This window comes from Charadrius vociferus, unplaced genomic scaffold (assembly GCF_000708025.1).
Source record: "Charadrius vociferus isolate BGI_N301 unplaced genomic scaffold, ASM70802v2 scaffold104, whole genome shotgun sequence".
Lineage (NCBI taxonomy): Eukaryota > Metazoa > Chordata > Aves > Charadriiformes > Charadriidae > Charadrius > Charadrius vociferus.
Genome location: NW_009648255.1, coordinates 2,075,529 through 2,103,137, shown reverse-complemented (window position 1 = coordinate 2,103,137; position 27,609 = coordinate 2,075,529). Strand labels below are relative to the sequence as shown.

The window sequence follows — 27,609 nt, the reverse complement described above, 5'->3', positions numbered from 1 at the left end:
TCAGCCTGGAGAAGAGGAGCTGAGGGGAGACCTTCTTCCTCTCTACAGCTCCCTGACAGGAGGGGGGAGCGAGGGGGGGGCGGTCTCTGCTCCCACGGAACAGGTGATGGGACAAGAGGAAATGGCCTCAAGTTGCCCCAGGGGAGGTTTAGGATGGGTATTAGGACAAATTTCTTCACGGAAGGGGTTATCAAGCACTGGAACAGGCTGCCCAGGGCAGTGGTGGAGATACCATCCCTGGAGGTATTTAAAAGACTGGTAGCCGTGGTGCTGAGGGACATGGTTTAGTGGTGGACTTGGAAGTGCTGCGTTAATGGTTGAACTCAATGATTTTAAAGGTCTTCTCCAACCAAAATTATTCTATGATCCTATGCCTATACACCAAACTCTTTTCCTGTTTCACCCTATGTGTATATGGGGTTCCTGCCATGGTGGGCTTCCAGCTGCTCTCCTGCAAACACGAATAATAAATATTAACATTGAAGCACTATATTAGAAACCTCAAATGTTTGGTAAACTATAGGTGAACGTTTTCAGGGAGGGGTGTGCCTAACTTGAGTCATCCCGGGGAAAAAAATTAGTCTACTGCCTTTGTATATTCAATTTGGAGTGAATGCCGAAACACCGCTGCGTGGCTTCCAGAGCTCCTTCTGTCCGTGTTACGTTTGCAGTGTGCTACCAGGGTCTTTCTTTTATTGTTTTATTTTTTCCAAGCTCTCTGTGCTGCGCGCCCGGGGCACGGTCCGGGGGCAGCCGGGGCGGGCTGGCGCCATCACAGCCCCCTGCCCGACTCGCAGCCAGCCGTGCGAAGCCATCGGGTGTCCCCAACTGTACGTGAGTCTCTGCCTGAATTGCGTAATTCCCAGTGTGTGGTCCGCTCGGAAAGTCTGAGAAAATCTAATCTGGAAAGTACTGGGGGTAAGGGTGGTAGGGGAAGGAAGAGGGAAAGAAGGTAATTAAGGAGCTGAGTATAATGTTTTTCCGTTCTCGGACAACAAACGTACTTTTCAGGCGCTTTGTTTAGACTGAAATAGATGAAGCAAGATGGGAAAAAGTGAATTACTTGGGAAGGGGCACAACATGGCCTCTGACTGCCCGAGCTGCGAGAATCAAAAGGCTGGGGAGCTGCGTGTGCGTAAAGCTCGTAGAAACTGAAAAGGTGTGACAAACAAATGGCGAGAGGCACTCAGAGCCAACTCGAAACATGAAAATACAAGAAAATAGCGACTTGGCTTGTGCTTCGTGACCTTTCTTAAGTTGTATGAAGAACAGACACAAACTGTGGCATCTGCTTGGGTTGTTTACGAGCTTGTATACACAGGTTATTCAATTACAAGCAATTCTGTGTCAGTGAGGTCACTTAAATATCACTCCAAAGTGATGGGTTTGCTTCTAAATTGCCTTTGTTTTTCATTTTCATTTATCTTGGTTAGTGAATATGTTTCCTACAGCTGTAGGAATTTTTGCTGTAGGAAACTGCCCGAATTTGTGTTTGGACGAAGTATTTTTGTTCAGAGTAGTTCCATGGCTGCAATCCATCATGTTGTGTCATGTCAAATTACATCACTCCTCTAATGCAGTCGCTACTTAAAATGGTTGTTTTCTCAGGTTGAATAATTAGCTTTACTTTCCGGATACCTTTCTGCCTGTGATATCCCAGCCCAGGCAGTAGCGTGTATCAGGTCAGGGGCTGTCGTTCCTCATTTAAACCCGACAATTTTTGTTTGTCTCTGCTGAATTCCTTCCCTCACCACTTTTACAGCCAATGAATTTTGCCCGCGCAGGAACAGGGGAATTTCATCTTTTGCAGTTGTCACCATCGCTGAAATTCAGCTGGAGCTTAAGGGCTCTGCTCCACGTGGGCAGAAAACTTCCAGTGGAAACCAAACACGTGCAAGGGCAAAGAAAGGGCTTACCTCTGTAAGCACTAAATTATCCAGGGAAGAACAACATTATTAGTGTATTCTGTTACAAAATTTTTCGATTTCAAATTCAGATGTGTGTCTAGAAAAGTTCAAGTAAATACATCCTCTCACCATTTCAGTTCTAACTCTGGGTGAATTGGTGCTTTGCGTGGATCCCATGGTACATTAGTGACACTCGTAAAAGTGGTGGTGCTTTTTATACAGATTCACTTGTAGCATCAGGAAGAGATTTGCGCAAAGAACGTGGCTAGAAAATGGCCAGAACTGAAGAGCTTGCTAATCTGATCAGAGTAATTCATCAGCAAATATCTTCCCTTCGCAACTGGCCTTTGTGCTTTCTCTATAAAACAAGACAGAAGTTCGCCGTGTCTGTGGGACTGGAGACGGGGTCTGAGCTTCGCCTTTAGCACGGCAGCAGCGTTACGGAGGAAGAGGATGGCTAATCGTTGGGGGGCCAACAATTCTTCAAGCAGAATAGATGTTTCGGGGTGGGATGCAGAAGCGTGGCTGGCTGGAGAGCGCGGCGGCACTCCTCCCAGGCGTGAGGACCCCATAGGGATCATTATGAGCTGTTCGACTAGAAGTTGTCTGAACCTGCAATGAATTATATGTTAGTTCCTTGGCTCAGAGGTGATGCTGCAAGACCTAACAGTGTCTTGGGGTGCGTTCTCTGTATCTGGCAAGAGCACGACGTGGTCCAGTCTGACCCATATATTCTTTTTCTACCATCCATGAAGTGACCTGTTTATCTTCCAAAATTATAAGGCTCAGATTGAAATGGGAGAAAAAGCAGCAGGCCAGAGAGCTAGTTCCTATTGGAAACCAAATCCAAAGAGACCTTAAGGACTTTCAAGGGTTTACAAAAGGAGCCATACTCCACTGCAATAGGCAGATGTTTTCCATATGTTCTTCAAGTGAAACTTAAATATATCGAGGGAGGCATGTACAGCAATGTGAAGTTATATATTTTGGTATGAGCCTGGGCTTCAAATTGAATTATGCACAGACATCTTAAGAAAATGTGTGAGAGAGGGTTTTGCATATCTTTGTCTGTCTGCAGTTGACTCTCTCCGGCTCCTTTCTATTCCTGGAAATGGCATCCTTAACTATTTATGTTCAAATTTACTGTCATGCATGTTTAGTTCTCTTAATAACCAACTATTCTTTCCATATGCTGCTTATTTAATTTGAAAGTCTGAATCTCAACAAAGGAGAAATATAGCTTTTATGTGCTTTCTAGCCTTTTTTTTTTTTTTTTTGGTTAATTTAAATCACACTTCGTTTGGTCTAGGACTCAACAGAGTACCATCCAAATCTGAAAGTTCATTAAGTAGCCTTGTCATGATATTGTGCTTGAGAATGAAAATTATAGTTAATAGGATTATTTTTCTTTTACACCTACGTTGTTATACCTGCGATGATTTGTTCTACTTAGATTGTTTCTCTTCTTGGCCCAGTAGATATTTTTTCTACAGTGTGTTTCATGTCTCTCTGTATTTGTACTGGTGATTCTTAAAAACTGCTGTCTCCAGGTGTGTGCTGACTTTCTGGGTCTCTCTCTCGCTATGGGACACGGACATACAGTGAGTCACCGGCCTCTCGTTTGCTCTGTTCTAGGGAACTCGATGCTGCTGCGTGTCCTGCCCGCTCTCTACGAGAAGCAACCGCAGCCGATAACGCCCCATCTGAGAGAGCTGGTGGCGCTCATGGCTCAGCTGGATCAAGCCGAACAACACCACCTCCTCAGGCTCTTCCAGATCGTGGCTAGGAAGAAAGAACTGGGGGTAAAACCGTGTTTGGAAGATCTTACTGCTAAATGCCTCACCTCCTTTTGGAGGAGTTTATTTCTTTCAGATGACTTGGCAAGCTCTGCCCGCTAGCTGCTCTCTGAACAGTGAGGAGTCCCATAACATGCATGACAGTGCTTTCCTCCGCTAATTCTTCGTGAATTCTTTAATTTCATTCCAAATTCTCCATCTAATCATAAAGAGAACATAACAATGACTCTGCTGGACCAAAACGTTTGTGTTAAACCAGTTTTCTACTTTTTTGGCTCTTCCTCTGTTGGCTGAGTACGAATTCCCTTAACCACGTTTCCGTTAGAATATATGGGCTGTATTAAATTACATATCATGGAAAAGGAAAATGGGTTAGGAATTGATTAGGAGTGAGATGGAGGTTAATTAATTAAGGCAAAATGTATTATGCTTTGGAAATTGCATGCCATTGACATCACCCAGTGCATTAGAACAAGGCACAAAACTACCCACTTTGCGAGTTTATGAAATTCATAAAATCTTTGGAAAAGAAGAATCAACAGTAGTTAGTGTCTTTCCCCAGGCAGCCCAGGGAACTTTATCAGGGCACACAGTCCCAGAGGAAGCAGAGCTCCTTTTGGAAGCAAGGAGCTGGTGTGTCTGAAGTTGCTTGGCGTTATCATTATGACTATTATTATCACGTATTACTACTAACAACTTCTTCAACCCCCCCACCTGCAGTATTTTTGCCAGAATCACAGGTGTTGACTTGCTAAAATTGATGATCCTCAAAAAAAATAACAGAAGATTGAGTCACTTTCTGCCCCATTTCTGTGTTGAAATCTTTTACGCAGATGTAACAGTTTCCCTGAATCAGAGGTGTATTAGTGTATGTGTGTGTTTATATTAAAAATAATCATTCAGTAGACTATTTTATACACTGTATCCTGTTTGTAAGGTGATTTTAAGGACGACACCCTCAGCCTCTTGAAAACTGTGGTGTTACAAGAAATGAAATCTTGCCTAAAGCATTTTTTTGTGCAGTGAGGATCTTGCCTCTTATTTTTTCCTCTGTTCCAGCTATTAACCTTGCCACATTATTTAATTTACAGTGGAACCCAAAAATTTCTACTAGTACTTTAATTTACTGTATCGTTGAGGAAGGCTAAGTCCTATGTTGTTTTAATCAAAAAAGTATAAAACTGGCCCAGAGCAAGGGAAATATCTGGTGAGGGTTTTTTTATTTTGACTTTTTTAACAATTGGGAATTTCCTTACTTATATATGCATAACTGCAATATTTCAAGGCTACAGCTTACCCTTATTCCATATGTTGAGCTGAACTTGGATTGACCTCAGCGATAGCTCTCTGCAAAGGTCAGCACGGGTGGAAAACTAGTTTACTAAGTCTAGCGGTTTATTTTTATCACTCCAGTGTACAGTACCTCTTTTAGCTATATGTGTTCACGATTAAAAAATATATTCACCGCTTCCATCTGATTTTTCTTAATAGGTGCTGAAAGAGGGTATTCCATTTCTGTTTGGACACTTGCGAGACCCTAACCATAGTGACATTATTCTAAACATACTGCTAGAAATAGCTGGCTATGAACCAACAGCCTTAGCCGCTTTTCTTCCGATGCTGAAAGAAATTGGTGAGAGTTTTCCAAGTTTGATTGGGCAAACAGCAAAGATCTTTGGAGCTGTTGGACATATCGATGAGGTAAGTTTAAAAACAGAAGAAGTCGGTTGGTTGGTTTTGGGGTTGGGTTGGTTGGGTTTGGTGTTTTTTTTTTTTCTAAATCTGGTGCAAACTAATCCATCTAAGTATTCCTTCCTTCATGAGTAACCAGACTGCCCTACCAGAAGATATTCCTGGTCATAAGACCACGGTAGGTCTCGACTGTAATACCAGTATGGCTAGGAGAGCAGGTACCCCAAAAATCAGATGTGGTATTTTAGTGACTGACACTGCCCTTCGATCTTCTAACCAAGGAACAGTCATGTAGTAACGGGTGTCTGCAGAAATGGGGTGTAATTAGTGGGAAAGAAAGAAACTTTCTAGAAGAGCTTAACAAGCATGAAAAAGACCAATATTAAAATTCTCATAACTGGAAAGATAAATATATAAATTATTATTATTTACTGTGTATCTAGTCTGCGCACATATACGTTCTGTTTATAGGAATTGTCTCTTTATGGAATGGCTAAAACTTCTATTTGATAAAAGCACATAATTGTCGTTACTCCAGGGGCTTAGCTGAGTTGGGGTGTAGTGTACCTATATGTGAAAAGAAAGGCAGAGAAAAAGAAAACCATATTTTGCACACTCTTTGCATGATATCATATTGTAGATGCATACAGCCTTCAGGAATGTTGTAATCACGCAGTGAAATATGAACTTCCTCGTATAGTGTAAGCCAGATATTTTGGCTTCATAGCCGTCGTTAACTGGATACTTCAGCCAAATGTCTTTGTAATGAAAACGCGCAGTGGTGATGCTGTGCTCAAGCCTCATCACAGGAACATCTTGGTTTGGGATCCGGCCCAATGGGAACGTTATGCCTAAAAAGGATTTACGGTGACAAACCCTTAAAAAACTACAGGAGTTTCATGGCGGCGTAATGAATTTGCTTCAGTCATAACTGTGCAGTCTGGATGCGGGAGTGATGTTCACCTAATGCAGGTGCCCTGAACAGATCCAAACGCAGCGCACAGAGACGGGCGGGCAGCTCTCGGGTCCCAGAGCCCTCTGCCCCCCCCAGAATTCCAGCTCCGATGAGCAGCCCAAAGATCCCCCTGTCCCCGGGGATGCTGCTTGTGAAGATCCGCTGTTAGCCCTGTCCCACTGGGACTGGGAAATGCCGCAGACCCGACGAGACCTGTCTTACCCTGTTGCTATCCCCGGCTCCTAAAAACACAGCCTGGAGGAGAGTTATCACCACGAGCTTCTAAACTACCTGTTTCCTCAAGACCTTGGGTGTCCTGAGGACACCAAACTGGTTAGACTTACTTATCGCACAGCATGATATTTGATGAGATTTTATTTTCGTTCCCAGGTATGAGCTTATGTGTCTTTCACCGCTGTTAATAGACATTTTCCTTCCACATCAAACCATGGTTCTGTAAAGGCAAAAATAATGTTCTGCTGAATTCAAAGAGTTTCTGGTAAATAATTCAAATTTTTATGGCTGGGACAAAACTCGATTATATACTAGAAAATGAATGGTAAGTAATAAATCTAACCGTTTGCTTAAGTGTGGCACTGGTGCCTGCCCTACAGTAACCTGGATAATTCATGGCAGTAAAGAGCTGAATCCTGCAGCTTCCGTGTCCTTTAGGTGATCCTTGAGGCGAAACTTGCACTAAGTCAACTGGAGTTTGTCTGCGTCGGGGGCGACGGGTGCCTGGGTGCTGTGGGTGCAGCGCAGGAAGACGTTATGCTTGCGATTTCTACTGATCTTGAGCTTTATATTCATTTAAAATGCAATTCATCTTGTAAGAATCAAAACCAGATTTGGTTTGGCTTTGTAAATCTTATTTCTGTTGCGGGAGGGGGCGGGGGGAGAAGCCAAAATCAGAAGACTGAGCCAAATGAAGTTTGTTGTTCTCTCCTTGTTGACTTACATCCCCCCAGCAAAATTTACCTTTAGAAGAACTGCAGCTGACCGTGTTTCATTCTGCGTTTAGTACTTAAGAGGCAACATCTCCTAAAAGCTTTACAGCTTATAACTAGCTAATCCTCAAATGAGCACAGCTGGGATCAGAGTTGAAGGATTTCATTCGGATTCTGTGTTTGAGCGTGTCGAACCAGCTCTTGCCATGCCAGTGTCTCTGAGGCTTCTTTTCTGCTGTGTTCTGCTACTTAGAAGGGACAGAATTTATATTGCTGCTTTTTTTTTGCTATTGTTTTGTACCAAGAATAAGCAAGCAACCGACTGGACATGTTGTATTTCCTATATTGTTGGACATTACAGGCCACAGCACACTTTACAAAGAAGCCATTTGCAGAGCATTTTCTCCTTATATATTTTAATCCACTGGTTTGTGTGCATACGTGTAGCTACGAAGTGTTACAGGCGCAGCCTGGGCAAGCCTGCATGCAATAATGAACCTCCAGCCTCTCTCTTCTAAAGTGTCGAGTAATTGGCGTTATGGCCCGTGGCGTATGTCTTATTTTTCTAAGCAGTTGCGAGCTGCTGCCGGAGCACCGGACTCCATTCCAGCCCGCTCTGCCGCCGCAGGCGCCGCGTGTTTGCAGAGGTGACACGCGTCTCGCTTGTTTGTAGTGGGCTCTGCTTTAGTGACGCGGAGGAGACTCAAAAACATACTCAAAACCATCGATAAAAGCGACACGCAAAGGGTGGCGGAGGTGAACTTCCCCACGAGAGACAAATGGCTCCTCCAAATAGCCCCAGATAGATTTAAATAGATTAGGGTTGGGGCTCCAGACAGAATCTACTTAAATTGAATGTTGCAAAAAAACCCCAAACAAACAAAAAACCCAAACCAGGCAGCCCCTGAAACAGGGAGGCTGTGAATATGAATAATCTTTTGGGGTACAAAGGACCTAGAAGTTAATGCAAATATCACAATTTACTTAGCAAAAGGGGAAAAAGCCTAGATATAGAAAACAATTCTCAAAATTAATTCTAAAAGAATGTTCTTAGAAAAAAAAATAGATGTATGCCTAGCTTCATTGACAGTGAGGATTTCATTGGCTTTAAAAAAAAAAAAAAACACCACCAAAAGAAACCTGTCCTATTGATGGAAGAGCCATGCCACCCAACATGTCTGATTTTATTAGGTATTATACAATAAATTAAGGAATTACTCCCACAGACAGCATCAGGAAAAAGTGCATTACTTGTTTTATAAAAAATACCTGAATAATGGAAGAGCTGCCCCGACTGAAATGTCTGAGTGGTTCCCTGGGCTGATTTTTGTCTCTGCGGTCACCTCTGAGCCGTACCAGTCGTGAGGCTGCCACGTGGTCACGCTGGGCTTGCTGGAGGTCCCCCCGCACTGAGGCTACCAGAGGCTCCTGCCCCTGGCGCCAGGCTTGCACGGTGCCGTCCCCTGGACGTGGGTTACGCACGTTGAAACCTCACCACTGGATCTTCTCCGGAGGTTGTCCCCATTGTCCTGTCTCTGTGCCAGGCAGAGGAGCCGGGGTGGACGAAAGAGGCTCCTAATTCTGTGCCTCAAGCCAGGGAGAACAACTTGGTGAGAAAATAAAGGCAAGCTCGCCAGGTGAGGAGAGGTCCAAGTGCGATGCACAGGAACTTGGGGGTGGGCTGAGGAGCCAGCAGGTCTGGGGCGCTGTCTGCAGAGCCCTGGTGCCCCAGCCCAGTCTGGCAGCCGCCTCTGCCAGCGCCGTGGCTCTCTGCTGGAAGACCTGGTGCCTCCTGCCTTTCCCTGGTGGGGAACAGTACGTCTGTGTCGCTGTTGCTCTCGAAGGGCTTGGATGTGCTCCTGGTGGTGCCACACTCCCAGTTCAGTTACGTGCTTGGGTGATGGTTGGGCATTCCATGCTGGAGTCAAGGCGAGGCACCATTTTGGGTGCAAATCGCGTCCTAGACTTGCTGGGGAGGGCTTAGTTCCCCATTTCCTCCTTGTGGAATACTTTGTTTCATGGGGCTTTTGCCTCTTCCGTGATGTGGCACGTGGTCTGCTCCCCTCGTCACCTGGACTTTTGCACATTGGTCCCTCTTCCTTCGCAGACGTTACAACTGATGGTCTTTCTCTCACCTTCTACTTGTGAGTTTTGTCTCTTCACCCTAAGAGGTTTTTTATTTTATTTCAGGGATCTTGAGTGCTTTGTGGCCCGCTGTTCTGTGGGGGGATGAGGAGCCACTTTGGCGGGATGTTTGTTGGTCCACAATTGCCTGGGCTTGCAGCAGACCAGACATGGCGACCCTTGCGGCTCTCGTGTGTTTAGTACCACAGCGGATCTCTCATTGTCCTCCTTTTCTCTTGTAAAGGTTTTGTTTGCTTTACTCCGGCGGTTCCTGGTGCAGGTTTTGCCCCCACCTTACCGTAAGCCAAGAGACGAGTCATGTCTCTGGATGTTCCCGTGCAAATCAGGCTTCTTGAAAGGGAAAAAAATGCCTTTCTGAACGCACTGTGGATTTCCCTGATGTATGGGGCATCGCTCACTGCAATGCAGACAATCAGCCCGCGATAAAATAAGTAGAAACACGTCTGGCGTTGTACAAGCTGGCCAGACCTTAAAGGCTCAGTATATAACAATGAGTGCACCCACAAGAAAGAATTAAAATAATACTCTGATCTGTGAACGTAACTACTAAGTTACAATCACCACTGCAGCCAGTTAATTTATTTAGCTCAGGTCCGAGTGGAAACACGCAAGGACCAAAGCAGTCCCTGCAGACACAGGCGCTGCCGACGGTCTCTCCGCGCTGCCACCGTGGCAGTGCCCTCCCGGAATCCTCCGCTGTCACTTCTCCCCCTCCTCCTTTTCCTGTACCGGCGCCGTCTTGCAGATACGCCGCTGGCTCTTACTTATAGACCTGCATCAGCATCCCCGTCCCCGCCAAGCAAAACAAGCGGGGAAGGAAACGGCAGTGGTAGTGTTGGAATTTTATTCATTGACATTTTATTCATGGACATTTTATTTGGCTGGGAGGTTTAGTTGGGGGAAAGGGGCGGCAAGGATTGAGGCTTGGCCCTCCGTGGTATAGATGGCAGATATGAGCACAAAATCCTTTCTGTGGGCTTCTAGAAGGAACCTCTTGTGCTTTCACTGAACTGCACTCTCCACCCTGGCGGTTCAGGCAGACTCCTGGAGAGATGAGAGGTTTGGCTGAAAATAGATCCCTTTATTTTAAATGTTGCCCCCTTGTTTACCCGCGCCACTTCTGCTGATGTCAGTGACGGTCTCATGGGTGAAGTTGAAATCAGAACTTGCGCCTTAACCATAAATTTGTGCAAAGCAAAACACCATCTTGGGGCATAGGTCAATCGAACATTTTAATAACTTTTTTTTTTTCCCCAATAACTCTATGTTTTGAACCAACTGGGAATCAGAGTTACTTCTGAAAGCCTTGTGATCTCTCTTTGTGGTCTCCTGAGCCTGATTTTAAGATAAAGCAAAATACTTTGCCACACCTCATTGCCTGTTTTTCAGACCTTCACCTACTGGCAGACGTAATGCCATCAAATGCAAGGGATGCTGGTGAAAAAAATATGTGAATACATAAAATAAGCAGAGTTAAAATAACAATGGCTTATGTATACCCAAATAGGCTTTCTGAAAATTTTTTGGATAAAAATTGTGGGAGGGATAATGACCGCTTTCATGTTGAGCTATTTTGCTGTAATTTTGTTTTGTACAACAGTTGCATATTATATTACTCAGTCGAGTTTATTGTTCTTTTACCTCACTCCAGGCGAGTAGCAGCATTTCAGCATGGCTGGAGATGCTCCAGCTGGATCAAAGTGACATGAAAATGGTCAAAACTTCTCTTCCAGTTACGTCTGCTGCACAGTTTGTTTAGGAAACAAAAATGTGTTTTAAATGTTAATTGAGCCTGTGTTTATCTCTTGGAGGGAGGATTGTCTTCCAAATAAACTAGTGAATATGTACCAAAAAAGTCGACCTCTTTCAAACCATTGAGAGGAAAAAAGCTCATTCCGTCACACCGGCCAGGCCCAGCCCGGGATGTAGCTGTAGTTTTTTCCCCCCACGGCTGAAGCGAAGCAATTTGTCTGATACGCTTTTCTCATTTATCTCTGTCACGGCCCAGTGTAGCAGATCCTCTTTTGCTTAAAATAAGTTGACTTTTCCCTCAAAAAACATCTTGCTTGTGATGCTTGGGCCGTCTTCTGCCAAAGTCCCCCGTGTATGCTGATGGCCCAGCTGTACTTGGAATCAAACTTCCAGCAATTTTTTCCTCTCCTGTTACATGGTCCCAGCAGAGAAAAGGTAATAATGCGATTATCCCGCAGTTTGAGGATGTGTATGGCACACGACTTCCCCTCCTTTTCTGCTGACCCTTGGGAAAAAGAGTTTTTCTTTTCCTAAAGTGCTTTTGTTTGCGTTTCAGCACAGCGTCCAAAATCAAAATATTTCCCAATTTCTGTAACAATCGGCTGAGTACCAAGTGGGTTTCACTGAGCGGAGCCATACCCGGTTACCCTGGTGGAGGATCTGATATGAACTCCTGAGTTAATTGCTGCTTTTCCCACTTAGATATTTTTAGGACTGTGGAACTTAATACACTTAGGACAATTATAACGAAACAGAGGAACCCTAATGCATTTTTTCACCTTCGAGGTTTGTGTTTTAGTATGTGAATTTGTACATGTACATACAGAAATAGTTGGGACTGGAACTGCGTGCCCTTGCCAAGCGGAGATGATAAAGTATGCGAGAAAATATTTCCATGTTTAACATTGTGATCTGAAACAGCCCCTTTAATCCTAATTTGTGGGGGATGCGATCTTGCTGATAAATTGGCGAGCAAAACTTTGGCTACAGAGGGCATATCAGACTTCAGTGTGTTGGCAGTGATTGATACAACCCCCAGACAGCGCCTTATCGCTTGTGAGGAGATCTTAAAATGAAATCTCATTTTAAACTTTGCTTTGTGGCAGTGTTAGTCACGGGTCTAATCTGAGCGTTGCTCCTAAATGAATTGCTATGAGAGGAGAGAACAACCCACCCCCCCCCTCCAGTGATTTAGGAGGTACTTTAATCTCTGGCCATTGGTGAGAAGAGGTGCTGGCAGTGCCCTGCTCCTGCCCGCTGCACCTCGCTCCGCCACCGGCGCTGTGCCGCAGGACTCCCGCTCCGTCTGGGCAGCACCGCTGCCGACAGGCTCTTAGGTGACACCGCTAAATACAGCGAATCAGCGACACCCAACAGCTCCAGAGAGAAAGTCGTGATTGGGAAACTTTTTATGGTCTGAAAAATAGATGTTTGCTTCTGGCTGAGTATTTGTAACAGCTAATGGCATACGCAGAATTCACTGCAAGTGCCCTTGGCTATTGGCAGTTATGGAGAGTAACATGGACAAAGCAAAAATCTGGAAATTAGAGCGTTAATACAATGAGGCTGTAATGAAGACACAAAAACAGTCGGTCACGGTTCATGCAGTGCCACAAACCAGCGCAGACCTGAGCCGTGGGGTCTGCTCCGGGCTGGGCTGAAGCCTCCGGGCAGGTTATAATGCGTTTGTGTCCATGCTAATACCTCCGTGGGCTCCACGTGCAACACGTCGGGTACAAACATGAGGAAAAAGACCCTGGGGAGAAGCCCCCGAGAGCTGGAGCAGCGCGTGTGAGCACTTGGCCCCCTGCAAGAGAGTTTGCCTGGACACACAGCCCAGAATAAAGCGAAAAAAGGGCAGGAGAGTGGGTGTAGGGGGTGACGTAGCTGGGCCAGGCTCATAAGGCTGATCAAAGGCGACAGGGGAGCTAGGTCTGCTGTGGTGCTCTGAGCACTCCGCCGGGCTGATCTCCCACCCCAGGGCGATGCCGGGCCCTCCAAAGGGGCTTTAGGGACTCTGACTCTAGGGTAGAGGAGGAGACGAGCTGTCCTGAAGTTAGGCCGGGTTAGGTAATACCAAGAGGAATAAATATAACGTCAATAGTACACAAAAATAAACTCCATGTTTGATGCAGTTGCCTTTTTGTTAGTTATCGCGGGGTGGCCGCTATTCCCCAGTGACAGGGCTTTTATCAGCAGCAGGCACACAAACCTCCCTTGCACAAGCAAACAATGAAATAAAGTGTTGAAAATTGTTTTTGTCTCCTTGCGTCGTCTAGGAGCGAGCCAGAATATGCCTGCTGCATTTGGTGAACCAGCTGGCCAACATGGAGCACTCGTTTCACCATATTCTTTTGCTGGAAATTAAGAGTCTCACCGACACCTTCTCGAGCATCTTGGGCACCCAGAGCAGAGATATCTACCGCATGAGCAACAGTTTCAGTGCCATAGCCAAGCTCCTCGCCCGACAGCTAGAGAACGACAGCGCGTCAGCAGCCAGGTGAAGTTATTTTTTGTACGATAAAGCCACAACCATCTCCGTGGCTGTGTGAGGCAGCATAAATTTGCATTAAATATATTCATGGTGCAATGAATGAACGGTCAGCTGAAAGTAAGATGTACTGCAGTTCCTGTAAGTTGCTACATTGCCTTTTTCATATTGATCTTGAAATCTCCCTTGTATCGTTCTGGTATATGCTCAGCCGTTGGATTGCGTTAGTTAAAGGGTCATTTAAGCATCTAAAACAGTTTCCAGGCACCTGATGGACAACATCCCTACTTGTAGAAGTAATTTGAGGTACGCGTTTCAAATGCAAGCGCAGGGATGGGTGGCACTGAAGCGGGAATGTGTAATTAACGGGTGGCAGTAAGAGCTGTAGGTGCAGTGCAGACACCAGCTCCACGCTACCGGGCAGAATGACCTCGGAACATCATACAACACAAATTGCGTCATTTGGCACTGAAGAATAAAGAGAGTGTTCAAGTTTTAGCACTTAAAGAGTAGGAAGAAAGCCGCGTCTCAGATAAGTAGACTAACGCAATCTGAAAAGCCTCAGTTAAAAATAAATCAGTGAAGTCAGGCTGCACAATTCTCCCTGAGCTTATTCTGGGAGATAACCGCTGGAGCTGATGGGAACAATGACTGGCGTACCTCCCTGGTAAAGGTTTGCTAAAACAAAGTCTGAAATTTTTTTCTCAAGCTTGTACAAAAAGATGTTCTGCTCACTCAGCTGCTTTTAAATGCGTATCCCAAGGTTAAAGCATCGGGAGCATTGCTGCGTTCGTCACAGTAAGAATGTAGGTGTTATTGAAATATATGGTAGTAGTCACTTTTAATTAGGAAGAGACTTAGTGTTGTGTATACTGAAATAGGTCAAGAGGGCACAAAAGGATAGTAATTCTGTGATAAAATTTAACACAGATGTCAGAAAACTCATAACCATGAAGGGACAGCCTTGGAGACAGGCTTGCGGAGTTGGAGCCAAAACATTGAGGTCATTCAAGAAACAATTAATTGGTATCCTGGAGAGAGTTAAAAATGAAAAAGGAGAGGAACCCTGATATGGTCCCTCATTTTACAAGGCTGTAAGAAGTGTCCCAACTTCACCTGGTGGCAGAAACCTCTGCTGAAATCGAGCCCTCGGCACTCGCTTCGTGATAAGTTTCATTGAAGAGAGTGAAAAAGCCCAAGTGGAGATGGCAAAGTGAGCACGAAATGACATACGTGTTTTCCAAACCAGTCAAGTTCAACTGTGAAGGAGGGTATGCCACACGTCACTTAGCGAAGGGGACCTGGAGGATGGCACGTACTCTGGGGACTGCAGTGAAGCAGGACAGGAGTTGAGGCTGCAGTAACGGAGCATAATAATTATTCACACGGCCCATCGGGGGGCCCTTGATTTATGGTAGAAAAATTACTTTATTTGCTAACATGTTGTGATATTCCTGTTTCTTATTCCTATTCCTTATTATCTTCTGTGCTTAACATTTATCTCTGGAGCTGATAAAAAACAGTAAAAAACAAGAAAAGGTTCTCATTAAAATGTCGTTGCTGCAGTTCCCCATTTCTCTCTAAAATTCCCCTTTGCTAAGGACTTGCTCTGCTGGGGAGTAGAAGCTGCTTCGTCTGCGTGAGTGTGGTTAGAGATGCAAAACACTGTTTTGGTGGAGAAGCTGGGGGAGGAGAAGGGAGGAAATGATAATATTTTTCAGGGGATTTTTCAGAAAACATTCTTATTTTCCTTCAGGAAAAAACCTCTACTGATTATCCTGAGCATGAAAGGAAAAGGCTTTGGTTGGTTGCTCGTCGAAGTTGTATTTGCTTCCGAGTGCCAACATGGCCACGCATGTAAGGGAATGAAGCTGTAACTGCTGTCTTTGGAGCATGAACGCTGCCGGGGGGCAACGTGGGGGGGGGAGACAATGCGAATGCACCCACCGTATCCCGGAGCTGCTCAGGGTTTCTTCTGGTTTAAGGGCAGGCAGAGTTTGGCCTTAAGTCTGCCGTGGAAGGAACTTAAAATAGACGTCCCTCCCCCCTATTTGCTTTGTTGTTATCAGTTTTTAACATTTCTGTGGATAAATTGCTGCTTTTATGAGGCGGGACAGTCCCCGTGCTACAGCCGTGCTCGCCGTGAGGCGAAGTGAGCGTAGCCAGAAGCGATGGGCAGGAAAACTTGTTCCTGGTGCTCCCCTGGGTAAGAAACGGCATCGTGGGACATGTCTGCCCCACACGGCACTGTCTCGGGCTGCTGGCAGGGCCTGGACCCTTTCAAACAAACTTTTCTGATGTTATCTCTTATTCTCTATCTGCCTCTTGATTTTTATTTTTTATTTTATTTTATTTTTTCCTGCTTCATCTGTAATCCTCTGTGACCCCAGTTCCTTGTACGCTTGCAGCTGCTATCCTCTTGTTATCTCAACGTGGCTATCAAGAGCAGAGAGAAACACTGATTTTCCACAATTACAATTTATAGGTATTCTTTGGGTTTGCAATTCAGGCCTGAATCAAACATAGTATCAGCTAAATCAGACAAGAAAAAGTGTGGGGCAGCACTAAGGGCTAAAATGAGAGTTTTCCGCTGATTTAAGCGGCGTTTCTTCGGACTTGTAAGTGGGCCTGGTTCGGACGTCGACGTGGAAATACCCTCTCACCTCCAGAGCTGCTGCCGTTGCTGAACTGCGCTGGTTTTTAAAGAGCAGCAATCTGGAGTATTTATGCTGTGAAAGGAAAACAGGATTTTAAAATGTGTGGCTGGATTATAACCATTCCTTCCAGAATCATGTGTTTACATAAGAAGAAACTGATTTCTTCAGAGCGATGGCTGGCTTGGAGTTGTTTGACACAGGGAATTTTACATGCCGTTAGTGGAGAGTATAATTAAAACCATGCGATGCTCTGTTGCCCCTTACTGTCACAAAATTGCAAGTTATTCAGTCTCAGAGGTGCTTTTTAAGAACACATACAGAGTTTTAATGGACTGATCCAACCTAGAAGTATAGTGTGGTCAACTAAAAGAAGAAGGGAAGGAAAGAAAGAAAGAAAATCTAATGACGCTTCCAAACCCTCCTTCTGGGTAAGAACTGAGCATAAGGGGCTACCCCAGCGCTGCTCACTGCAGTGTGGTGGCTGGATGAAATTGTCTCCTCTCCTTAAAGGAGAGGACAGGTCTAGCACATGGCACCATCGAGCATTCCTTTACCATTATTTTGCCTTTCATTTTCTACAGTATTTCTCCTTCTTTAAATCGACATTTGTAGTGGTAGAGAGAGCTGTAACGGCATCTAAGACTTTCCTACGTTGGTAAGGGACTATGGTGTGATTTAATTCAGCACAGGCACCACGAAGCCTGTCTGCATGAAGCATCCCTTGCCGCTCCGTGTCCCCTGCCCGCTGCCTGTGTCCGTGGGTGTCAGCTATGGAAACGTTCTGGCCTCCCCCATTAGCGCCCCGCGTGCGGAGGCTGCGGGCGAAGTGGCGGAGGATGCAGCTCCAGCTCCCTGCGGCACCTCAGCCTTGAGCGTTACCTGGCTCATGACGATTCCATGATTGTTCCCAGCAACACTTGGAAGCTCTTGACGGGCTTCCCAACCGTGAGCCGGAGGGTTTGAGCTCCCCATCGCTATCCCTCACCAGCCTTCTTCAAACCTGCGCTTCTGCCATATTTGAGGAGGTGATTATGTCTGTACGTTGATGACCCACGGGGACCCGCACTTGATCCATTCGTGTTGCCTCCACCCACGCAGGGTCAAAGCCCTGGAACCAATCCCATCTCGAGTGTACTTTTAGCAATTTCTATTTGCGTGTGCTCTTTTTCCCATTTTAAGCACCTGACTGGTGATGTTGGTACTGGTGCTGGTGGTCTGGAGAAACGCTCTTCTTCTTGACTTGCTGACCCGTATGTTTAGATCTCTTTCTACAGGGAAGGTAAAAGCAGTGAAACCATGAGCAGCGTAGCACTCTCTTTGCAAGCCAGGGCCTTAGGATTGCTCCATAGGTTTGTGCATCCTTTTCCTCTCGAAAACAGCCTGAGCATTGGTGTAAGCTGATCCTACTCCAGCAACCTCAGCAATGTACCTAATGTCTCTTGCCAAGATTGCAAACAATAGTTTATTTTACTGTTGCTGGAAGGGGAGGCCAGCAGGACGGCCTGCCAGGCGTCCCGTTGGGCACGGGGTGGAGGCTTCATTGAACGTTTCGCTCGGGATACGTGCTTTTGGCTTCCCGGGAATTGCTGCGAGCGCAGAGCGGGTACACGTGAGAGCAAGTGGTCCCCTGGGGATGTGCTCGGGGCTGAGCGTGCTGCCTCCCTTCCCCAGCGCTGACATCCTGGGAACCTGTAGGGTTTGAGGAGCACCGGGCAGAGATGAGCCCTGTATTTACTGACTTACTGCTGCTTTATGTACGGCAAATAGGATTCATTAATATATTTCTTTAGCAGAAGCGTTTTCTTCTATTTCCTTCACAAAACCATCAGTGGAGAACGCTGGACTAAAAAGGTGCTGTTATAAAAGGCCGTTTTTATTTCCAAACGTCATCACGGCTTGCTGGTTTGGGTCTGTCATTCATAAAGCCCATCAGTCCATCAGTCCCCTCTCTGTAGCCGGAGGGCTTTACGTGTGTATACGTGTGTAACAGACATTTCTCTTAGTGCTTACTTCCCACAATGGGAGCAGTGTTGAGAGTTATGTTGGAGTGACAGCTTTCTAATAAATTAAATCTTGTCCCACATCTCCAGAAAGATTTGTTAGTAAAGGTCACGCCAAGGTTCATTACTACAGAAGAATATTTTTTTTTCAAAGTGTTCTGCAGTGTTAATGTATTATGAGATCTTGCCTAAATTAAAAACAAAGCAAGACAAAACTTGCCAGCTCCCCTGAGAAATATCCTGAACTGCCTTTATCAAAACAAAGGAAAAAGTGCATTTTGCGATGCAGTATTTGTGGTTGTTTTTTTTCTAAACATCCTTTTTTGTTTCCACAATTGGTAATTTGCAGTATTTGGGAGTTTTTAATAGGCTTCCCGACTGTGAGCATGACTCTGCTGCTTTGAAAGTGCTATGTTAAAACTCTCATTTGTGGCTTTCCATATCCATATTTTACAGATTTAGTTATTCAGATGTTTGCTCATTGGGGAAAAAACAACCCAAAGAAATGGTCAGAAGCAAACCGAGCTTGTTTTAGAGCTGTGGGTAGAGTTTAAAAAGTAAACACTGTCAAATACCCCTTAATTCTGTAAGAGACTTCTGATCGTCTTTGCCTTCATGAATTTTTTGGTCCAGTTACTCCATAGTTGCAGGAGTAAGATGGGAACATATAAATCCCCAGCGAAAGGCATCTCCCTGAAGAAAAGGGGAAGGAGCGACAGTGCTTTTGCCAGAGAGTGCTCTCGGTCCCCCGGGAAATTCAGTCCTGCTGCTGCGTAAAGGCCCTGCAGCATCTTCAAGGGAGGGTGCGGGTACCCGCCGGTTAGGTTTCTGGCAAATGGCCCGATATTCGGAGGAGCTGTGTCTCGCTGTGGGCTGTGAGCTGCGTAGGAACCCAGCAAACTCTGTTTTCAGGAGCCCTGTTTTGGAGAATCCAGCACTCGGTCCGAAAACCTTAACCTGGGAAACCTGGTTTGGGGCAGGGTGGGACACCGCTGCGCATCCCCGTGCCCGGGGGTGGGGTTGGGGGTCCTTCGTCCTGGGACGAAAACTGCCCCTGTGGCAGCACTGTGGGGCCTCCAGTGAAGACGACGTTTGTCACTGGTCAGAGGATATTTTCATCACCAGAAAGCAAAGTTTTTACCAGCAGTATATTTGACGGCAGTTTTGTTTTTGTTCTTTAAGATTAACAGCTTCCCTTCGATTTGTTTTAAAGTTATCTTTGAATTTTGCATTAAAAGTTTACATATTCTAAGATTAAAATAACAATCAAATTTGAAATAATACAGCTTGTCCTGCAATCCTACAAGTTCATTTTAACTCTTCATTTTTCTCTTTCTCTTTTGCTGAACTTCAGTCACATTGCTTAGAACTTTTCCTGAGCCCGTTTCTCTCCATGTGCCGAGTTTTAAAAGATATTTTTCTTACTCAGAGTACAATAATTTGGTAGGAACTGAATGTACTTTCGTCAAACCTTTAAAACCACGGACTTCTATAAACTCTGCAATTAGCTCTACTTTTGGTTTATGGCAATAATGTAATAAGTCACTGTGTAGCAAGCTTGAGAAAATGGTTTAAGTTCCATTAAAAAACTTTGCCGTGGGACTATCTGGGCAAGAGTTGGGGTGTGCTTCTGCAGATAGAGCACACGCAATTTCTAACCCAGCGTTGTCAGAGATGTTCGATGTTTCCGATCCATCGGACAGAGGCGTTGGTCTAGAAGATGTTTTTGAAAAGGATTAATCAACCTCTAAGAGAATCTCTGCCGAAACATAAATATTTTACCAGATACATAATATGAGTCAGAGGCAGAAATGCAGCATCGGCATCACTGTGAACACAGTGTGCCAGAGTTAAATCTCTGCTTTCTACTTCCTTAGGGTGGAAAACGATACTGAAACAGAATCTCCTGTACCACTGGACGATTTAAAATCTGTGATGAATGGAAATGAGGACGATGAAAAGCTTCAAGTTAAAATACAGGCTTTTGAAGAGAAAATAAATGTCGACAACAGTACTCCCGGCTCAGTGCGGAGATACAGCTTAGGCCAGGTTTCTAAAGAAGAAAGGAAGGATATGAGATTTAACAGGTACGGCTCCGTAAAATGTGTGAGTGGTTTTCACGAAGATCAGCTTTGTAATAAAACTTTATGGAAACGTTGAGAAATTGGTCCGCTTGCACGATACCTATGGGCATCATAAGTCTCATTTTAACCAAGTCTCATATCCGTGAGTTCAAAGGCTGGGTAAAATCTTTCTAAATTGTTTATTTAATCTCTCCTGTGGCCCAAACCAGCACAAGGGATAGGAAAATATTTGCATATAAATATTACTAGAAAGGAAGATACACTACAGAGGCCTCTCCTGGGTATTATTGCTAACAATACGCATCGAGTGTTTGAATCCAATTTTGCCCGTGCGCGGTGTGAGATGAGTGCGACCCTCCGGTACCCCGGGTGTGACGAGGGCTCGGACAGCAGGGTGCCCCCACGGTGGCCGTAGGCTGCCCGTGCACCGCAGCTCCACCACGGAGGGTTCTCTCTTCCTGTTCCAGTATTTGCCCTTTCAGCCCCTTCACTTTTGCCCTTCTTGCTCTTTCGGAGGCTCAACTTCATCCTCAGCATATAGGTGCGGGGCAACAAAGACCGGGAGGCTGAACCTTGGCTCAGTTAAAGGGCTGCTGGATGGCATTTTTATGATGTGATCAATAAACGTATACTCCAGGCCTGGGGTTATAAGTTTCTTGCACGTAGGTTGACTAGCTCCCTCCCCGGCATGCAGATGTCGTGCTATATGGATATTATTTAGTTTCATTTGCTCATTAAAGCTGTGGCTTGAGTTTTGCTTTTGAAATGCATATTTACCAAAAGATACTTGCCTCTGGCTAAGCGAGCCCCACGGTCAGCTCTCTGAACCAGCTGCACAAGGTCACTCGGAAGAGCGCGTGTTCGGGTGATTTTTGTGTCCTGCCTCTATTCCAAAACATTGTTCCTTTCCTTATTTGCCTTCCAGGTCCAAAAGCCTCGCTTTGCACGCAGTCCGCGTGAAGGGGGTAAACTCAGAGAGTGGGCAGGACGAGGAGAACGGGGAGATAACTGCTGGCATCTCCTTCACCGAGATCTACATCGGCCAAGAGAATGACAAATTGCCTTTTAGCGTTGATACTGAAGCGACGCAACTGGGAAACTCTTTGGTTTCACACCCAAGTATCGATTACACAGAATCAGCAAATTTGCCAGAATCTACTAAAGAAAAGGCCCTCGAGGGAAGTGAGGAGGCAGTGACGAGCCCCGTGGAATACCAGGACAAGCTCTACTTGCACTTGAAGGAAAACCTGGGTAAAGTGAAAGCATATGTCACGGAGATGGGGAGGAAAATTCCTGTCCCGGATCAGTGTGTTATTGAAGGTAAGAGGGCTGAGCCTTTCCCATCACAAAAACTTTAACGCTACGCTGAAACTCCTCTCCGGGTTCAAGCAAATGGGTGGCAAAGAGTACACAGCTCGTGGGTGGGGAGGAACATTAGTTTTATAAAACAATGTCATTCACAAACTGCAGTGTTTTGACATCTTCCAGGACTGTTGTTCTTCTCCTTCAGGGACACAGTGCAGCCCTCGCCTACCCCAGGCTCCCGTGAATGTTAATGTGAGGATTGCCTTTCGGCTGGCGTAGGGACAAACCCCGAGCTCTCTGGAAAAGGGCAGGACCTGTCACTCAGGGCTGAAGAGCCGTGGCGGTCGTCTGGGGCTGGCAATAGCTCTGGGCAGGTCTGCAGGGCAGGCAGGCGAGGGGAATGTCGCCCAGCTCCAGGCTGTACATTCGGGAGCTGCGTTAACAGTTGCGGAGCGTTGAGTGCAACAGAGTGCACGTGCCATGGGTCGGTCTCAGCCACGCAGGCGTATGGGTAAGCACGTGCTAGTAGTTAAGCCACCTTCTTGGCCTGCTGGGTTGGGCTAGAGCAGATCTGTGCCTCCTTCCTCATTGTCATGATATTATTAAATCCATTGACTCACAAGATACACCAGAAGTATCCCATGCATGATCAGGTTGGGGGCTGACCTCCTGCAGAGCAGCTCTGTGGAAAGGGACCTGGGAGTCCTGGTGGACAGCAGGATGCCCATGAGCCAGCAGTGTGCCCTGGTGGCCAAGAAGGCCAATGGCATCCTGGGGGGCATCAGGAAGAGTGTGGCCAGTAGGTGGAGGGAGGTCATCCTCCCCCTCTGCTCTGCCCCGGGGAGGCCACATCTGGAGCACTGTGTCCAGTTCGGGGCTCCCCGGGTCAAGAAGGACAGGGAACTGCTGGAGAGGGTCCAGCGAAGGGCTACGGAGATGCTGAGGGGACTGGAGCATCTTTCTGATGAGGAAAGGCTGAGGGACGTGGGGCTGTTCAGTCTGGAGGAGAGAAGACTGAGAGGGATCTTATCAATGCTGATCAATCCTTCAAGGGAGGTGCCAGGGGGATGGGAACAGTCTGTTTCCAGTGGTGCCCAGTGACAGGACAAGAGGGAACGGGCACAAACGTGACCAGGGGCAGTTCCCTCTCCACCTGAGGAGGGCCTTCTCTGCTGTGAGGGCGGCAGAGCAGTGGCACAGGCTGCCCAGAGAGGTGGGGGAGTCTCCCCCTCTGGAGCCATCCCAACCCCGCCTGGACGCCGTCCTGTGCCACTGCTGGAGGTGCCCCTGCTCTGGCGGGGGGTGGCACTGGGGGAGCTCCAGAGGGCCCTGCCAACCCTGACCGGTCTGGGATGCTGTGATTCTCTGAAATTAAGTGGTTCAGGACCCTCAGATCAGCACATTCCAGCCCAGAGGCAAAGCTTCTTGAAGGCGCGATAGAATGAGATGCCCAGTGTGTTGGGTTGGGTTGGATCCTATCTCACCACTTCCCTGGGGCTGTTTAATGTTTTCTGCTTTCATCATGGGTGGGTATTAGTTTTCAAGTGGGAGAAAGCTGGTTTTGTGAGACTGCAGGGGGAGGTGGGCGATATGCTGCAAGATGGGTCTTTGATGCTCCTCTTTGAAGTAAAGAAGTTGGGTTGTGAGCCTCTCGCTTGTGCCGAGCAGCAGTCGCTGCCTTTAACATGGCTTTGCGTGCGTCTAACCACTTGCTGGTGGTGGTTGTGAGCTATTTACGGCCCAACCCTCCAATGGGCCACTGTGATTCCAAAGAGTAGCTGACTCAATAAATTAAATTAATTTGCAGTCACTTAAAATGTCATCTTCTAATAGGACGTAACTTCAGGTCTATCAAATATCAACTTTTGTTGGTAAAATATTTGTTTGTTTACTTTTTCAGTGGTCAGGAGGTTGAAAACCATTTTTCCACTCATAAAAGAGATACAACTACAGATATTTTAAAAGCTTATGTTTCTGAAGAATTGCCTAAATGTCTTAAATTCCAGGTTTACTATTCGAAATACTTATTTGGTAGGATTAATGATAAAACGTTGGGGTTTTTTTCCATAAAATTGCAGTGGAAACATGAGAGTGAACAATCTGGCTTTTGAAGTGCTATGACCTTCTATTAATCAAATACAATACGTTGAATATTTTCAAATATATTGCTCAGTTTCCTTTCTGAAGTACCTATTATGACATGTTCTAAGCATGTGACTATTTCTAAATTCATTGAAACTATTGTAATTTCCTGAAAATCCTCAACTAGCATTCTTAGGGAAATTCTTTGAGTAGGGACACATGTGCTGAATGGGAGATTTATGTGACTCATTCTAAATATGTTGAAGAAATGCCGTCTGGCTCATTACGCAGGGGACGGCTTTGTTAATATTTCAGATATTACATAAACCACTCCATCAAAAAACCTTGCAGTTATTGGACTTCTGTGATTCCCGCACACTATAAAGGCCCATTCCAATGTATCTGGTTTACTTTTCAAATAAGACATTGAGAAAATAGTAAGAAAATGTTAGAAAATATTAATATACATAGTTGGCTAATTTTATGTGTGTTATGTAGGAGTTTGTTGAACCGGAAATTTAATATGTAAACCAGGGAAAATATTAAAAGAAAGGCACTTTAGAGCAGTCTCCCATGAAACAGAGTACTTGAAGGAAATAGTGGCAAAATCTGTTGCAAGGAAATAGCGCTGCAGTGTGCTGATAATGGAGAATGCAAATTTCCGCGCGTGCCCGTTCGTTAGAGCCGTGCCGTCCCCGGGCTTTCAAGCGGCAGCTGACACGCAGCTGAGCGGAGCATTAACGTCAGTTGTAAGAATTTCAAGGTAATGATGGGCCAAATGCTGTTCACTTCACTTAAAGAGAATTCAACCCCCCGCTTGCATTTCTGGTGAGGATGCTGTCTCACCTTTGGGCAGACTCTCTGTCAACGTGGTGAATTCCTTATTGGAATTCCACTGGGTAGCATCCCCGAAAGGATGCTGCCGTGCCGTACCGGTGAGGACAGAAGAAGCTTGCGTGCCTTTGGGTACATCCAGAACTAGCGTGCATGGCCCCTGCCAGACCTGCGGCGTTAATACCCGGTGTTAGAAGCAGGGATGAAAGCAGGAGGCTGCTGGAGGTCTTCTCGGTACGGAGTCACCGCTTTGCAGAATGACAGAAGACTTTCAGTTCAGCACTCAGCAGCTGACACAAAAGCGAATGGACAAGAGAAGAATTATGAAGAAAAATCAAAACATCAAATGACATCCTTATGTCGTTGTCTGCGTTAATCGGAGCCTGAATCTTGAAGGACAAAGTAAACCTGTAGCAGGAGCAGGAGGGTAATTGGGGATCTCCATATGAAGAAAAATGCACTGGGACTCCACAGCGCAGAAAAGAGACAGCTGATAGAGATTTGCAGCATCATGGATGGCTGAGAAGATCAATTGGGAGTGGTGCCTCGCTGTCTGTCCCAATACATGTAATGAAGTTGTCAGGAAGTAAATTCAAAATACACAAAACAGGCAACTGTTACCACATGATTAGAAACATGTAATTAAATGGCAGAACTGATTGCTACAGTACATTAAGTATGCTGAAAGGGCACCTGGTTTCAAAAGTGATTAGGTAAATTCGTGAATTAGAGCCCAAAGGTTATCAAAATAATCCCAGCCCTGACTCTGGAAACGCCGGAGCAACAGATGGAGGTCCGGGGAGAGCAGGAGGGACAGCACTGCTGTGTGCTCGGTCTGTACTTGCGCTCTACGCTTACAGCTCTTACTCGCCCTTCGTGAGCTAATACCGAGATAAGGTACCGGTGGGACTTTCCAACTTGAATCAGAATTGCCAGTCCAACAACCCTCGAAAGGACAAAAATGGAGAAAATTTGGTTTCTTAACCAAAGTAGCAGAAAACCGAAGGAGGACTTGACAGCAATTTTCAGCTACGTGCAAGACAGTTAAGGGAGCAGCCCATGCTGGACAAGGCAAAAAATAAAGAGCTTAAATACAAATAAAACAGATTCAGCTTAAACAGGAGAAAAAGCTCTCTAGCTTGTGCTGGTGGAGGCGGCTGTGGAGGTTAAAAGCAGATTAAAGAAACGTGAGAGCCGGCCGAGGCAAGGCAAGGCCGCGAGGTCTGACAGATCTGAAGAAAGGTTGGTGCTCCCAAAAGCATCTCTATTTTTTCCACGTACATCAGTTGGATTAATATAAGATTTTATTTCTTCTGAAGCTTGCCTTATCGCGTCAGCCAGTTGTGCTGTGAAACTCCAACGTCACAGGCACTCTTGACTCCCAGTGTGGGCGAGGGGGCAGATCTGGTGCCCACTCCAGGTCCCCTGAGTGTCTTTGACTGCATCCCCTCCTCTGTAACATCGTCCATGATATGCAATTTTTCTTTTTTACTGTTGATTCAGACATTTGCTGTGTAGGTACTAGCCTTCACAAAATGTTTTTGCTTTACAGGGTGTGGTTTTTTTCAGCCTCCTTGTTGATTTATAAGCTCATTTCATTTATTGCTATATGTAAAAATTTATGTAATATTAACTTGAGTGACTTTACGGCTCTGAAAGGGACACAGGTCAAGAATTGTGAGGGTGGATCCATGGTCAGTCTGTGACGGTTAATTTGAAGCTGCCTCCTGTAAACATTAAGAAATGGACATGTCCTCAGCTCTGTTGTCTCATGTAGTATTTGCTATTTTCGGTTGCGTGTGCTTCAGGCAGGGCAGAGCTGTGAATTGGGTGATGGTCCTACAGCAGAAGCAGGGTTAAGATTGGGCCGTTAAGATTGGCCAGGTCTGTCCTTAGTCTAAGGAAATGGTCAGGTTGAGGGTGTTTTGAAGAACAGGCGAGCTACGACAGCTTACCAAATGCATGTGTGCATGTGCGTAAGGGAATCTTTTGGAACTAAGACTGCAGTCAGAGAGGGGATTTAAACTGAGGCGGAAAGAAGGCATCCAAAACCACAAAAATCCATTTATTTTAGCTTGTTCCACTTTGGGGCTGATGGTTTGGTTCAGTTCCTGCTCAGTTTGAACCACTTTACGCAGATTCACATCTCTGCCACACCTTAAGCAATTTGAGGCATTCTTTTATGTCATCTTGATAACTTTAATCCTCTTAATCCCTAAAAAAAAATAATAAAATGTCACCATATTTGTCAGGCGCTTTAGCTTTCATGGAGATAAGCAAAGGAGTTTTCATCAGCCCATATTTTTCCAGATGGTTTGTGATCTTATATCTTATAGATACCTCCAGGATCTTGCAGATGGCAGTGGCCCAGACTCGTGCGTCTATAATTTCCTGAATGCTCCTGACTTTTATTATTGCTTTTCAGTGTATGCAGGGCAGGATATCTGCTGCCTTGGTGTGGCTGGGGTCCCGCTGATTAAGAAGATTGCCCCATCCCTGGAGGTGTTCAAGGCCAGGTTGGACGGGGCTTGGAGCAACCTGGGCTGGGGGGAGGTGGCCCTGCCCAGGGCAGGGGGGTGGAACTAGATGGTCTTTAAGGTCTCTTCCAACACAAAGCATTCTATGGGTCTATGAAAAACAAGAGCCTGTGTTCGAGATCCCCGCATGGCATTTGCAGTTTCTCCACTCGCTGCAGTAGGTGCTTTCTGAAAGGTTCTTCAGCCTTTCTGGTTTTCTAGGTCTCAAGTACCCATCAGGGGAGATAGGGCTGGCAATGGTGTGAGTAGGTCTCTCTGAAAGGCTTAGGTGAAAGATGACATTCCTGTTTTACCTGTTTTAGCCCTGATTTCCCCTGCACGAAACAGAGCATTCTTGAGCAGCAGGTGGGGTCCACAGGCTCTAGCCTCTCGGGTCTCACCTTGAACCCTGCGTGTCAGATGATTTTGGACTTATTCTTCTTGTT

The 27,609-nt window shown here is 45.8% G+C and overlaps 1 protein-coding gene across 1 annotated transcript in view; it reads left to right on the top strand.

The window, feature by feature from the left end:
* Positions 1–27,609, top strand: part of VEPH1 (ventricular zone expressed PH domain-containing 1) — an 84,341-nt gene that overhangs the window by 19,317 nt on the left and 37,415 nt on the right. The window contains 5 exon segments of the mRNA XM_009884405.1: positions 3,543–3,709; positions 5,195–5,404; positions 13,474–13,694; positions 20,220–20,429; positions 21,352–21,746. Coding sequence (XP_009882707.1) covers positions 3,543–3,709; positions 5,195–5,404; positions 13,474–13,694; positions 20,220–20,429; positions 21,352–21,746 — 1,203 coding nt within the window.